The sequence below is a fragment of the Enhydra lutris genome, unplaced genomic scaffold (genome assembly GCF_002288905.1).
Source record: "Enhydra lutris kenyoni isolate GAN:26980312 unplaced genomic scaffold, ASM228890v2 scaffoldscaffold20, whole genome shotgun sequence".
Classification (NCBI taxonomy): domain Eukaryota; kingdom Metazoa; phylum Chordata; class Mammalia; order Carnivora; family Mustelidae; genus Enhydra; species Enhydra lutris.
Window position 1 is genome coordinate 32,450,200 of NW_019154104.1, and position 13,362 is coordinate 32,463,561.

The following is a 13,362-nucleotide window of genomic DNA, read 5'->3' on the forward strand; positions in this document are numbered from 1 at the left end:
GGAATAGTTGGGGCACTAACTTCACATATGTAAGCATGTTTTCTTTCAATACCTGATTTTTGTTTTTATTTTTTTTTTTTAAATCATGTTTAACTAGGGTGAATGTGGACTTCCAGAAGCAGACAGTAGATCCTATGCAAGTCTCCTTTAACACATTAGACAGATCCCGGACAATTACAGATCTCCTCCTGACTGTTGATGTCACAGAGGTGAGATGCTGTGGTTGAGTCGTTAGAGCTTTTCTGTCTTCTTAATCGAGCACTGTCAGGTTGAGGACGTGAAGCTAGTCACGTATACCTGTGCTCACACAGCCTGAGCACCTTCGTGATCGAGGCAAGGTGGGTGGGTTTGAATTACTGTACTTGTTAAATTGAAATGTGGCTACAACACAAAATGAAGCAAATCTCATTCTAGAATCAGAACATAATTTTTAAAATGTTAGGTACCGTTTAAAATGCTAAAACCTTAGTTTCGGCAGCATAATACACGTGAACGTTCTAACTGGCCTAGTGAAGTATGGCCGTGTGATTCAGTTCACGTCAGCAGAGCTGGCCTCGGCCTCGTTACTCTTTAAGGTGTGGCTTTTACTCATTCAGATACAGTGTCAGTGCAAATACAGCCCTGCTTCCTGGTGAATCTGTGACTACACTCACCAGTGGCTTTACCCGGAAGCTTGGGCTCCGGCCGATTGGGAGACTGCAGCCGGCCTGGGTCCGCACAGCGGCCCAGCATCGTGGGTGGGAGGTGCTCAGTGAGGCCCTTTTCCACGGAACACCTGCTCCTCCTTCTCCCACTTGTCACTGTTCTTTCCGGGGCTGCATTCACACCGGACCTGCCTTTGCTGCTGTCACGCGCCTGCAGTCTGTGGGCTGGGCTCACCCCCTGGGGCCCGTCGCCAGTCAGACGGTCTCACAGTCCGGCCTTCTGTGCCCTTTCAGAGCCTGTCCTGTGTTCGTGGGCTGGCAAGTCTCATACCTCCGAGAGAGGGGTCTGGGACATGTGTTTCCTCACTGTGGGGACCAGGGAACCCCCTTGTTTTTAAGCACGTGTTAAAGCCTGTAGAATTACTTGAGTTCTGGGGAATCCAGTTTGCGAAGCGCGGTATGCAGTGTCAGTCCCGCAGCGTGAGCGTCTGGTAACCTGCACATCGAAATCCTTTCTGGATTTCGTCTCTGCTTCTTCCCCTTCTTTTTTAGGTCGTCGAGGTGGGACACTTTTGGGGATATAGGATTGATGAAAAGAACTCGGGGATTCTGAGAAAGCTCACCACTGAAATCAACCAGCTGGACCTGCTGCCCTTGCCTGTCCGCCCGCACCCAGACCTGGTCTGTCTGGCTCCTTTTGCTGATTCTGATAAAGAAAGCTACTTCAGAGCTCAAATCCTTTATGTTTCTGGGAATTCTGCCGAGGTACGTGTTTCTCTGTAACCAGTTGCTCGAAGGAAACGAGCAGTTTATGGAAAACCTTTTCTAATTTTCAGTGGAATCCTTTCAGTTAGAAAACTAGTCTTGTAAAAAATTACTTCCAGCACTGCTGTGTGGATGTTAGCTGCTGTCGTAAGACTGCCAGGTTTCGAAGCTAGAGAGAGCCTCATGAGGCCACCGGCCGGGTGGCGTGTGATTCTGACCCCGTATTAAAGTGTGTCCTTTCCCTATTCTCTAGGTGTTCTTTGTAGACTATGGTAATAGATCTCATGTAGATCTGGATCTTTTGATGGAGATGCCCTGTCAACTTCTTGAACTCCCATTTCAGGTAAGGTAGGGAGGCTGCTGTGGTGTGAACGTGGAGGCTAGAAACGATCCTAGAGGTCACATGGCCTGCCCTCAGTGCATGGATAGGGGCCAGGTCTCAGAGTGAGAAGGGACTTTCCTGGTCACACAGGCCAAGTTTGATTTCTGCTTTTTTCCAAAAATGTATTGCCACAGATATTTTTGTCAATATTGTTTGGGGAATGAGTTAAAAATATATGGAGTGTGGTTTCACACTTAGCAAAAAAGTAGCTGTTTAAGTGAATTTAATTCCAAACACTGTTTCTGAGATTTTTGGTTGTGTTGTAAACAGCTAGAACTTGGGCAAGCTAGATGTACCGGCGCGCCTCTGTCAGTGTGGACACAGTCCAGAAGGCGTTCCAAGCTTCTGTTCGGGTTGAAAAGCAACGTCGAATTTCTTCACCTATGACATCCTCACTTTGTGAAATCTACCCCCCAAATTGTTTTTTTAAAATACATATAATCATTTATGTATTTATTATAGTTGGCACAGAATAGGACGTTAGTTTCAGACATTCAGCATAGTGATTCCACAACTCTACTCTGAGCTCTGCTCACACAGGGGTAGCTGCCGTCCGTCTGTGACCCCGCAGCGTGAGTACGGTCCCACCGACCACATTCCGCGTGCAATCACCTCTTGCTCCCAGCACTTGTTCGCTCCAGGACTGGAGGCCTCAATGCCCTACGCCTCTTCACCCGTTTTGCCCTTCTCCCTTCTGGCAGCCCACTCTGTATTTGGGTCTGTCTCTCTGTTTTTTGTTTATTTTTTTTGTTTTGTTTTCTAGATTCCACATATAAGGGAAATCCTACGGTGTTTGTCTTTCTTTTACTTCACTTAGCATAATATCGTCTAGCTCCATCCTGCAAATGGCAAGACCACATCCTTTTTGATGGCTGAGTAACAGTCCATTGTGTGTCTACATCATGTCCTCCTTCTCCACTCATCTGTTAATGGACCAAGATTGTTTTTAGTAGGATTTTTAGGAGAATGTTGGTGAAGACCCATGTGCAGGGCCATGTTTCAGCAGTATTTGGGTGAGAGTTTCACTCATTTACCAAGCCGGTTCAGCCATGCTCTTCTGTCCTGTAGGCCTTGGAATTTAAGATTTGCAAAATGCGCCCGTCGGCAAAGTCCCTCGTGTGTGGTGAGCACTGGAGTGGTGCGGCCAGCCGGCGCTTTGCCTCCCTGGTGAGTGGCTGCGCCCTGCTCGTCAGGGTCTTCTCTGTGGTGCACAGTGTCCTGCATGTGGACGTGTACCGCTGTGCGGGGGCCCAGGACGCTGTCAGCGTGAGAGACGTCCTCATCAAGGAGGGCTACGCAGAGCTCTCAGAGGAGCCCTATGAGTCCAAGGTACGTGCCTTCATCCTTGTCGGAGTGCGTGTGTGTGCGTGCGTACGTGTGCGTGCGTGTGCATGTGCGCGCGTGTGCGGCAGGGGCCGTGGAGAAGTGGGGGCGCATTGTCCTCCCAGGGTGCTGTTGGGAGAGTAGCTAGGTGGTGGTTGTGGAACACTTGAAATGCCTGCTAGGTTTCTTTGACACTACATTTCGGTGACTGTGTTTTGATTTTGTTGAAGTTTCCCTTTATTAGGCTATTTTTTTCTTAGAATGAGAATTAGATGTAAAAATGTTCTCTGGGAGTTGTTTTTTCTGAAATGGATTCCAAGACGTAGCTCCTAATGAAAACAATAAGATACTAGTTTCAAGTATTTCAGGTATTTCGAAATGATTTTCAACTCTTTCTTTCGAAATCAGTTCTGAAGCCCTTTTTCTTTGAAGGTTTCAGGGATGCCACCTGCGAGTCAGATGTTGAAGTCCGTTTATTGTCCTGTGGTTTCTGCTGATAGTGAAGGGTTTAGGGAAACGGGCGGCAGAACAGTAGCTGGAGAGCAGCCAGCCTTTGTGTTTCCAGGTGTGAGGAACCCTTTTGGGATTCTGGTAGTGTTACCTGGTGTGGAGTCCAAGTTTCGTGTACAGAAAGTTTTTTGTTTTTTTTTTTTAAATATTTATTTATTTATTTATTTGACAGATCACGAGTAGGCAGAGAGGCAGGCGGGCGGGGGGGGGGAAGCAGGCTCCCTGCTGAGCAGAGAGCCTGATGCGGGACTTGATCCCAGGACCCTGAGATCATGACCTGAGCCGAAGGCAATGGCTTAACCCACTGAGCCACCCAGGTGCCCCCAGAAAGGTATTTTTAAGAGCTGTTTTTTCACTCTCTTCAGTTTTCTGATGACTGAAAGGTAGTAGAGGCTGATGAATTGATCCTTTAAAAAAAAAAAGATTTTTTTAAATTTATTTGAGTGAGCAAGAGAGAGCATACAAGCCTGGGCGGGGTAGGGGACAGAGGCAGAGGGAGAAGCAGACTCCCCGGAGAGCAGGGAGCCCTGGGATCATGACCTGAGCTGAAGGCAGACACTTCACCAACCACGCCACCCAGGCACCCTGGTGAATAGAGCCTTAAAAGAATCCTATCTTATTTCTTTATTTTATTTTATTTTTAAGAAAGATTTTATTTATTTGTCAGAGAGAGTGAGCACAGGCAGAAAGGCAGGCAGAGACAGAGGGAGAAGCAGGCTCCCTGCTGAGCAAGGAGCCCAATGTGGGACTCGATCCCAGGACTCCGGGATCATGACCTGAGTTGAAGGCGGAGGCTTTGACCCACTGAGTCACCCAGGCGCTTCCTATCTTATTTCTTTAATTTGGGTTTTAAAGTGTACTTATTTGATAAAATTTTCTCCTGACCTTAGTGACCCTAGTAATCAGGTAAGAATAAGGTTGTGCCTATAAAATCTTCAACTGTATTAACTTTTAATACAGTTTTTCCTTTAAGCAAAATGAACTTTGTTTATTCTGCTCAGCAAAGCCACGAAGCTCTCAAGGGTCTCTTCTCCACATCCGTGGAAAACATGGCAGAGCTCTCTACGTCTTCTCCCGTGAAGGATGATGAAAAGTACCTGATCCGGGTTTTGTTAGAGAGCTTTTCTTCTAATAAACTCGGTACCCCCAACTGCAAGGTAATTGATAGGAGCCGGTTTAAAATCCAGCTTAAAACTTGAAGTCGTTTTATCTACATGCTGAGTCATAACTAGCAGTCAGGATAGGCTTTTCTGTCCTGGTTTTCAAGGCCGGTACTTTTTTCACAATGGTGCCTATCTAGTGAGGGGAGCACCTGGGGTCTGGTGTAGAGAAATGCTCAGACTAGTTCTTCTGTTTTAACCAGCCCTTCCCAAGGCAGCCTGTGCTGGTTTGCGCAGGTGGAGGAAGCAGTGTGTGGGCTGTCGGGAACCAGGCCCATGTGGAGGCACCCCAGCCCGGGAGGCGGCCCGGCCCCAGCGAGCACTGGGGTCGGTGCACTGGCCTGTTTCTGAGAAGAGGCTGCCGCGTGCCCTCCCCCTGGTTGGCGGCTCCGCTCTTGCCACCCTAGCCTGTGGCCCTGTGCTCTCAGGGCTCACTACTCAGTCGGATTAGTCTGACGCAATGGAAAGAATGATACTTCTGCTGAAGTACTGGGCGGTATTTCCTTTTTTTGTCCAAACCCTTCCTTAAATGTATCTGTCGAGGAGTGTTAGTGAAACGGTGGAAAGAATCACTCCATCCCAGAAAAGCACCGCAGGCATGTTTTCCCCACTGAGTCTTGAGGATGTTACAACTAACGTGTAGCCGCTTCCTTTTCAACACATGAGCTAACTTTTGGATTTTTAAAATGTACATTAAGTGATCATTTGCCTGTTCGTAACATTGTGGCGTGTGTGTGTGTTTTAACCTACAGGCGATACTTCATGGGCCTTTTAACCCTTATGAACTGAAGTGTCATAGTCTGACCAGAATATCCAAGTTCAGGTAGGAGTAACTTAGGTTCCCCTTGGATTTCTTTTTTCTTTGCTCCTCTGTTTACAGAGTTTAATGGAAACTAATCTTTCTTTAAACTGTTGGAATGTATTCTTTTCCAGCTCCTTCTCATTCCTCTCCTAGTCCCAAATCTGAGATACTCTTTCTCTCTTACATGAAAGCCATTCTAAGACATTCTTTTTTTTTTTTTTAAGATTTTATTTATTTGACAGAGATCACAAGTAGGCAGAGAGGCTGGCGGAGGAGGGGTGGGGAGGAGCAGGCTCCCCGCCGAGCAGAGAGCCCGATGTGGGGCTCAGTCCCAGGACCCTGGGATCATGACCTGAGCCAAAGGCAGAGGCTTAACCCACTGAGCCACCCAGGCGCCCCTGTCTAAGACGTTCTTGAGTATCTTCCAACAAGGGCCTTGTTTTTTCTGTCCTTGTTATAACTGTTTTTCATTCAGCACACCTGTGAATGCCTGTTGTGTTCTGGAAACAGGGTATGGTGTGAGGGGAACAACAGTGAACAAAGTAGACTCAGGGTGATTCCCCAGATTGGTGTCTGGTGGGGATGGTGTGCAAGGGAAATGGGTCCTCAGAAGAAGAGTTGATGAGGCTCTTGAACATTGTGGAAGGGGCTGTGGGACATTACGAAAGCATCTCAAGGGGCCCTGAGTACACTGGGGCCGTGAAAGGCCGTGGAGGTTTCCAGAGGGACCTGAGACGTGCAGAGGAGTTGGCTATGGTCAGTGAATGGGGCGGTGAGGACCAGCGGGAGGGCGTTCCTCGGCCTGGGCCTGGCCTCAGTTTGACTTTGCACTTCAGAATGAGCAGGTGAGAGAGGAGAGCGGGAGGGGAGCGGAGGGCCGCAGCGCTGTGGCAGACGGGGACAGTCTTGAGCAAGATCCCGAGTTCATCCGAGGACCCTTGGAAAGCCTGACGTGTATTTTACACGATCGCTTTGGCTGCAAGGAAACCCTCCAGGAGTCTCTTGGAGCCCGTCAGAAATGCAGAGCCCGGGCCCTTTTGCAGAGAGCCTGCATTTTCCTAAGATCCGCAGGTGGTCCGTAGGCACCTCGAGGCAGGCAGACCCCAGTGTGAAGAATGCGTCGGGTTTGGGAGGAGAAGGCTCCTCAGGTAGCAGCGTACTTCTGAGGCAGGTCACCGCTGTCATCCCGGCTGGGGACGTCGTGACCGCACGGTGCCCAGGGCAGGAGGTACAGACACAGAACGCTTTATGAGTGCTCCCGCCGTGGAGTCAACGGTGACATGTGACTAGAGTCAGTGACGCGGGAAGGGGACGAGTGGAGCTGCCCTTTCTGCGCGGCGTCTGCTGAGCAGTGCAGGGGCGGGGCGGGTGTCCCGCGCGCCGGGTCAGGAGCAGGGCGCGGCCCGGAGGTCAGGGGCAGAGGCGGCAGTCTGGGCGCTGTCAGCGTGTGGCCGGCGCGAGGCCCGGGAGCAGGAGAGAGGCGAGGGCGGGGAGGGGTGGTCGGGACGACGAGGGTAGGCGCGCCGGACACGGGGATGTGGAACAGCTTTCCCTGTCGCGCACGGCTCCGGCACGTGTGAGCTGGGGGGTCGGACGCAGCGCGCTGCCCGGCGGGCGCGTCCGCCCTGTCTCCTGACGGCGCCCCTTCCAGGTGTGTGTGGGTGGAGAAGGAGAGCATCAACTCTGTCATCATCAGCGACGCCCCCGAGGACCTTCACCAGAGGATGCTGGTTGCGGCCTCCCTTTCTGTCAACGCGACCGGTGAGCTGGGGCCACGCTCGTTGCCACGCTCGCCTGCCCTGTCTGCCTCCGTCCGTCCGTTCCCCCACCCCCGCCCCGCCCGGTGCTGGGACGACTCAGCCGGCGGGCCGGACACGGGTCTGTGCCGTGTCTGCAGGGCACTTCCGAGCGCCTTGGCTGATCCGAGTGTAAGAAATGGTGCACGTGGCCTTCGCTTTGCACAGGGGTGTGGGGATTGGGTTCTGGGTCGGATTCCTTCCGTCAACACGGCCGGGGTTCTTGGCCCCAGGATGAACCTGAAAGGCCGTCGGGGAGGAGGAGAAGGGAAACCACCAGCCTTCCCCGGCAGGGCGAGGCCTGCAGCGTGCGGCCCGGCGGGTGCCGTGGGGCCCTGGGCTCGGACTGGGGGGGGGGGCATGGGGCTGGGGGCCGCCCCCCCCCCCACCGGGCCAGACTCCACGAAGGGGATGAGGAGTGTGCAGGGGCGTGCAGCACTCTGCAGGGTAGAGTCCGTGCCTGACGTCGCCTCTGTTGACCATCCGACAGGGTCCACCATGCTGCTGAGAGAGACGTCTCTGCTGCCGCACGTGCCTGGCCTCCCGGCTCTCCTCAGTGCGCTGTTCGCGCCAGTGATCGAGTTAAGGTTCGTCCGTCTGTCCGTCCAGCCTGTGTGAAGTACGAACCCGGTGGGAGAAGCGGGTGCCTCTCCGGCCTCCCCCCGAGGGAGAGGAGACACTTAGGGAGCGCCTGGCCGGGGCCCTGGTGGCCGCTTGCAGAGCTTCCCCGGGCTTCGGTGCGGCCGAGGTGACGTCACTGCCACCAGCACACCTGCCCGACACACACAGGGCCACGTGGGGGCTTGGGGAACGGCAGGGCCGGAGGAAGAAGGTAAGCAACCAGGAATAGCTCTGGATGAACAACGCGCAGGTGGCTAACCTGTCGCTAAGGAGCCGTGGAAGTGGCACTCCGTCGTCTGGCCCCCGGCGTCAGCAGGCTGCCCGTCCATACCCCTGGCGATGGGAACCGGGCGACGAGAAAGCAGACCGCTGTGCCCGCTGTGGCTCTTCCTGGTGCCCAGACGGAACCGGGACTTGTCCTGAAGGCTTCGGCACAGGGAACTGTGTGAGCGGGAAGAGAGTCCTCGGCAGCGCCCAACCGTGGGGACGGCCGCGCCACGGGTCTTTGACACTCGGTGCGTGCAGAGCATTTACCCTGGGGAAGCGCCCATGGGCTGCTGTAGAGAAACAAGGTCTGGTCTCCGGGCAGCTCACCGCTCTGCGTGGCTGGCTGGGGCTGCTGGCGGCCGGCGGCCCGGCCCTCGCCTTGCTCAGCCCTCCGCGCACCCCTCAGCGTCTGGAGCACGGTCGCCCTTGGTGTAGAAGACGGTTGTGTATGTTCTTTTTTAGCACTGAAAATACATCCTGCTTAGAAAAATCTGGAAAAAGCTGACTGGGAAGAAACCCAATCATTTTTTAAACATTTAGTGTATTTTCAGAATTATTACATAAATTTTTTGTTTTTAGGTTTTTGTCATATTATGTCTTTTCCACAAATATAAGCATTTTCACATTATGATGTCTGTAAATATCCATGAAAATAGAATTTATTAGAATAGAACGTTTACTAAATAGAATAAGTAAGTAGAATATTTAGTAAAATATTAAAATGCATCGTATGGCCCTGAGTGGACATAAAATGGCTTGTATAGACACTGCCCCACTTTATTTACATGCGCTTTTGTTTCTGACCTGCTCTCGTCCCGAAGGGATTTACTGTGCCTTTAAATGTTGGAATTGGGCTTCTCTCTCATTCTGCAATAATGATGAGTATCTTGACGGTATTTATCTTCTGAGTCGTCACAGGGGAGACAAACTTGTAAAAACAGCACACTACGTGAGACTGTCTATCAAGGAAGAAAGCTGCCGTGCGGCCGTAGGGAGGCGACTCGGTGACGGTGTGAATCGCAGCCTCCCGACCAACACTGCTGACACTGTCCTTGCTTCTCTCACTGGACTCAGGTCCTGCCGGGCTTTTGTTTTGAATACGATCTTCTGGACGGCGTGCGTGACACACTGTGTTACTTGTAAATCTCCGAAGTGCAAGTGGTTATGTTAGAGACACTCAAAAACCGTGGAAGTATTTGGTATTTAAAATGCCCCCTTTCTAGAACAAAAGCTTACTAGGAGAGGCTTGTGCAGAAACAGTATTAGCGCTTCACACGTAGCTGACACTCTGTGTTCAGTGTGTTGAGTTTAAATGAGCCAGCAGGGTAGTTTCTGCGATCATGTGGGTGACGCTGAGTGGCCAGACGCATAGGCTCAGCTTGCTGGTCCGCAGATGGGGAAGGTAGGGCTGGGGCTGCGTCCTCGCAGGTCTGCTTCTGAGTACTTGGGTGAGCTTTCTCAAATTTGATGAGTCCGTAGGGGCCATTATTTGAGGAGCTTTGGAGGGAAAGGGGGCCTGATGTGGGCGCGCTCACTCCTGTCACCCGAGGCCTGGGCCCCAGTGGCTCTTCAGGGTAGAGAGGCCCCCACGGCTGCCTCAGCGGCTTTTCCTCCCAGGCGCGGCCATGGGGTTGCGGCAGCTGGCAGGCCGCTGTCCCAGCACGGGGCTGTCCCAGCGCGCGGCCTCTGGCTCCACTCTGTCACTGTCCTGTCAAAAGTGACGGCAAACTGAAGACCGGAAGGCAGGTCCGCCACCCCAGCGCACTGTCTGCAGAGGCGGGGGGTGCGGGGCTGCCTATCTCCAGCAGCCAGCAGAGCCCCGGGGAGGCCAGGGTCCCGTCTGGCACCTGGGACCACTGGCCGGGCTGGCCGCCGTTCCCTGCCCCTTCTCTGCACCTCTCGCCCCCTCCCTTTGCTTTCTGCCAGCTGGGGGCCCGAGCCTGAGCAGCTCTGCCCTCAAGAAGGGCACGGGTTTCCTGTCACTGTTGCCTCCGGCCGGCCTTCGACACCCCAGCCCTCAGCGGGCTTCAGCTCTCCTGCTCCCATGGTCCCTTCCCCGATGTGCTTCCTTGAACGTCCACTCGCGTCCGCTCCAGGCTCCCGGTGCTGGTGTCCCCGGTGAGAGGGACACGCTCCATAGTAGCAAGCCCGGCGTCCGCAGGAGGGGCAGTGGGGGTTGGGGAGCAGGTGCTGCCAGTCCGCGGCCCTGACGCATCCCTTACCTCCCCACCCGGGTCCTTCCGCCGGGGCTCAGCTCTTGCGGCCGGGGTGGGGCGAGGGCAGCCAATCTGGTGTCTTTTCAGGGCAGCGCTCCAGCCCCGGAAGCAAGGGAGGGGGAATCCCCTAAAAGAGTAACCCGCCCCGAGGGGCCGGGCGGCTGGAAACCAGCGGAGCGGCTTCCGTGGGAGCTTGGGCTTTGTTACCGTCTGTTCCGTGTTGGCTGCACAACAGTTACTCTAGCGGCCCTTGCGGTGCTGTGCGAGGAGCTCAGACGGGGTCCCCCAGGGACAGCTGGTCCCTGCTCCTTGCCGTCTGGGTCTTCAGCAGGAGGCCCTGGCGGCACAGGGGTGGGAGTCCCGCCTGCTCTGTTCACGTGTCTGGTGGTTGATTCCGGCCTGGGGCTGGAGGCCTCAGTTTCTGCCCCCGAGGCTCCCGAGGGCCTCCCTGTCGGGGGTTCTGCGTGGGCTCACCGGAGCTGCCTCCAGTGTGGTGGCTGGGTGCCCAAGGTCTGCGTCTGAGAGAGCTGGGGGGCAGCTGTGGCCTCTTAGGACCAGCCTCAGAAGTGCCCCCGTCCTACCCAGACCCAGGCTGTGGGACCACAGTCCCCATGTGTCTCGGGAAAGTGTCAGCTTGCCATCGTGACAATGGCGCATGGGATGGAGCTCCTGACCCCCCGTCTGTACAGCGTGCCCCCTTCTCTCCGGTGACGTCCTGTCTGAAGTGTTTACGGCCAGTCACGTACTGCTCTTTTTTTTTTTTTTTTTTAATTTTATTTATTTATTTATTTGACAGAGATCATAAGTAGGCAGAGAAGCAGGCGGGGGGGGGGGAAGCAGGCTCCCCGCTGAGCAGAGAGCCCGATGTGGGGCTCGATCCCAGGACCCTGAGATCATGACCTGAGCCGAAGGCAGAGGCTTAAATCCACTGAGCCACCCAGGTGCCCCCACGTACTGCTCTTTAAACAAATCTTCATCTAACTCTCTTGTTTCTAAGAAGCCTTAGAATACTTGAGAACAGCGCAGAGGTGCCTTTAAGTACTGGGAGCATGAGGTGGGAGCGTGGTAGGAGGGGGCTCGCTCGGGGCTGCTGGGAAGGCTGAGGCAGCAGGTGTGTCTGGCCCGGCTCTCAGGCTCGCCGCGTGCTGCCAGCCCCGGGGCCAGGGTCTCCCGCCTCAGAGGTCCTCCTGTCTGGAGGGACGAGGGACGGCTGTCGGGAGCTCATGGGCCCGTCGGGGCGGCGGGTGGCTCCCCTCAATGCAGAGTGTGCAGCCTCCAGGGCCGGACAGCACCCTACAGGTGCTCGGTGCTGTGATGGCGTACACCCCACTCGGGCGGTTCTGGGCAGCATCGCAGGGCACGTCCTTCTCGCAGAGCGGCTGCAGCGGGATTTGGAAATTCCAGTAGATTTCTGACACGCGCAGCTGTCCCTTGACCGACAGAGCCTGCTGTTGGGGGGGGGGCCGTATTGAGGACCTCGAGTCGGTGGACCCGTACGCTGTAGGTCACGTGTATGTTACGTTGCGTTCTTGTGATTAGGTGAGCTAGCAAAAAGAAATATTTTCCCAGGTTTCCAGAAATCTTCTGGTGTATTCATTGAAAAGAATGCACGTGTAGCTAGAGCTGCACAGTTTAAACCGTGTTGTCCAAGGCTCAGCTGAACTCCGTAGATGATGACCGTGTAACTGAGCTGTTTCCCACTGACTCACATTTCAGTTTTAAGGAAGCGCATTTCCTCCTTGGCTCACGTGGGGAGTGTTCTAGATTATTAGCTTTCAGTGCAGGTGGCTCTTCTGTTGTATTTATTTTATTTTTTTATTTTTTTATTTTTTTTTAAGATTTTATTTATTTATCAGAGAGAGAGAAGGAGAGAGAGCGAGCACAGGCAGACAGAATGGCAGGCAGAGGCAGAGGGAGAAGCAGGCTCCCCGCCAAGCAAGGAGCCCGATGTGGGACTCGATCCCGGGACGCTGGGATCATGACCCGAGCCGAAGGCAGCTGCCTAACCAACTGAGCCACCCAAGCGTCCCTGTTGTATTTATTTTAAACCTGATTGTCTGGAGACGTTAGCTCTTCCGAGCACAGTGGTTGTCAGCTTGCGTAAGCTTGAGTTCCCTTATGTAAGTTGTCTCAGAATGAATTAGGCCTCCGGCATGCCCTGGGCCGTATCTTCACGGAACACACTCGGCTTTCGTTGCGTGACTTTGGCAGTTCTCCGTCACAGTTCAAAATGGGTATGATGAAGGAAAGAAGAATATGTCTGTGGTCCTAATTACTGCACATGAGTTTCTAGGATCCCCAGAAAAGAATTCAAGCCGGTGCTTGGTTAGCTTTGTTGGCTGAAGGTTTAGAGCCAATGAACAGAGAATGACTGTCCTGCTGTGGGTCAGTTCAAGGCTGAATCTTTTGGGACTATACTTGTTGATAAGCGTTTGTTAGCACGTGTGAGGGGACCTGTGTAAGTGTCAGTGGCCGTTAGTGAGGTAGGGGCGATGTGGCGTTTTATTAACCATGCTGAAAGCCGTTAGTCTTACCATTGGTGACCCGGGGCTATTGTTTCTTTTCTGGAAGGATTTTCTAGAAATTGAAATAAGAGTAAATTATGTCGTGTTAAAAATAACGGGGGGAGCATACTCTTCAGAGAGACACTGGTGGCTGTTTTGTAAGGTGCTCTTCTTTCTGGAGCTCTTCTCTGAGTGTACGTAAAGTGGGGTTCTCTTTCGTTTTCATGAAAGTGAAAAAGGAGTTTGTGTGTTTGTGTATGTGTGTCTTTAGGGCTAAGAAGAAAGCTCTATGTTTGCCTGGATTATTTTCATCAAAACTTTATTGATCTAGATTATGGGGGGAAAAGTCTGAGTTAAGAGTCAAAGAAAATT

At 53.2% G+C, this 13,362-nt stretch overlaps 1 protein-coding gene across 1 annotated transcript in view; it reads left to right on the forward strand.

The window, feature by feature from the left end:
- LOC111148548 (tudor domain containing 9) overlaps window positions 1-13,362 on the forward strand; it is a 104,207-nt gene that overhangs the window by 76,906 nt on the left and 13,939 nt on the right. Inside the window, exons 25-32 of the mRNA XM_022505189.1 lie at window positions 98-209; window positions 1,197-1,409; window positions 1,663-1,752; window positions 2,860-3,120; window positions 4,626-4,781; window positions 5,537-5,607; window positions 7,238-7,347; window positions 7,873-7,969. Of these exons, the coding sequence (XP_022360897.1) occupies window positions 98-209; window positions 1,197-1,409; window positions 1,663-1,752; window positions 2,860-3,120; window positions 4,626-4,781; window positions 5,537-5,607; window positions 7,238-7,347; window positions 7,873-7,969 (1,110 nt within the window). The remainder of the gene's footprint in view (window positions 1-97; window positions 210-1,196; window positions 1,410-1,662; window positions 1,753-2,859; window positions 3,121-4,625; window positions 4,782-5,536; window positions 5,608-7,237; window positions 7,348-7,872; window positions 7,970-13,362) is intronic.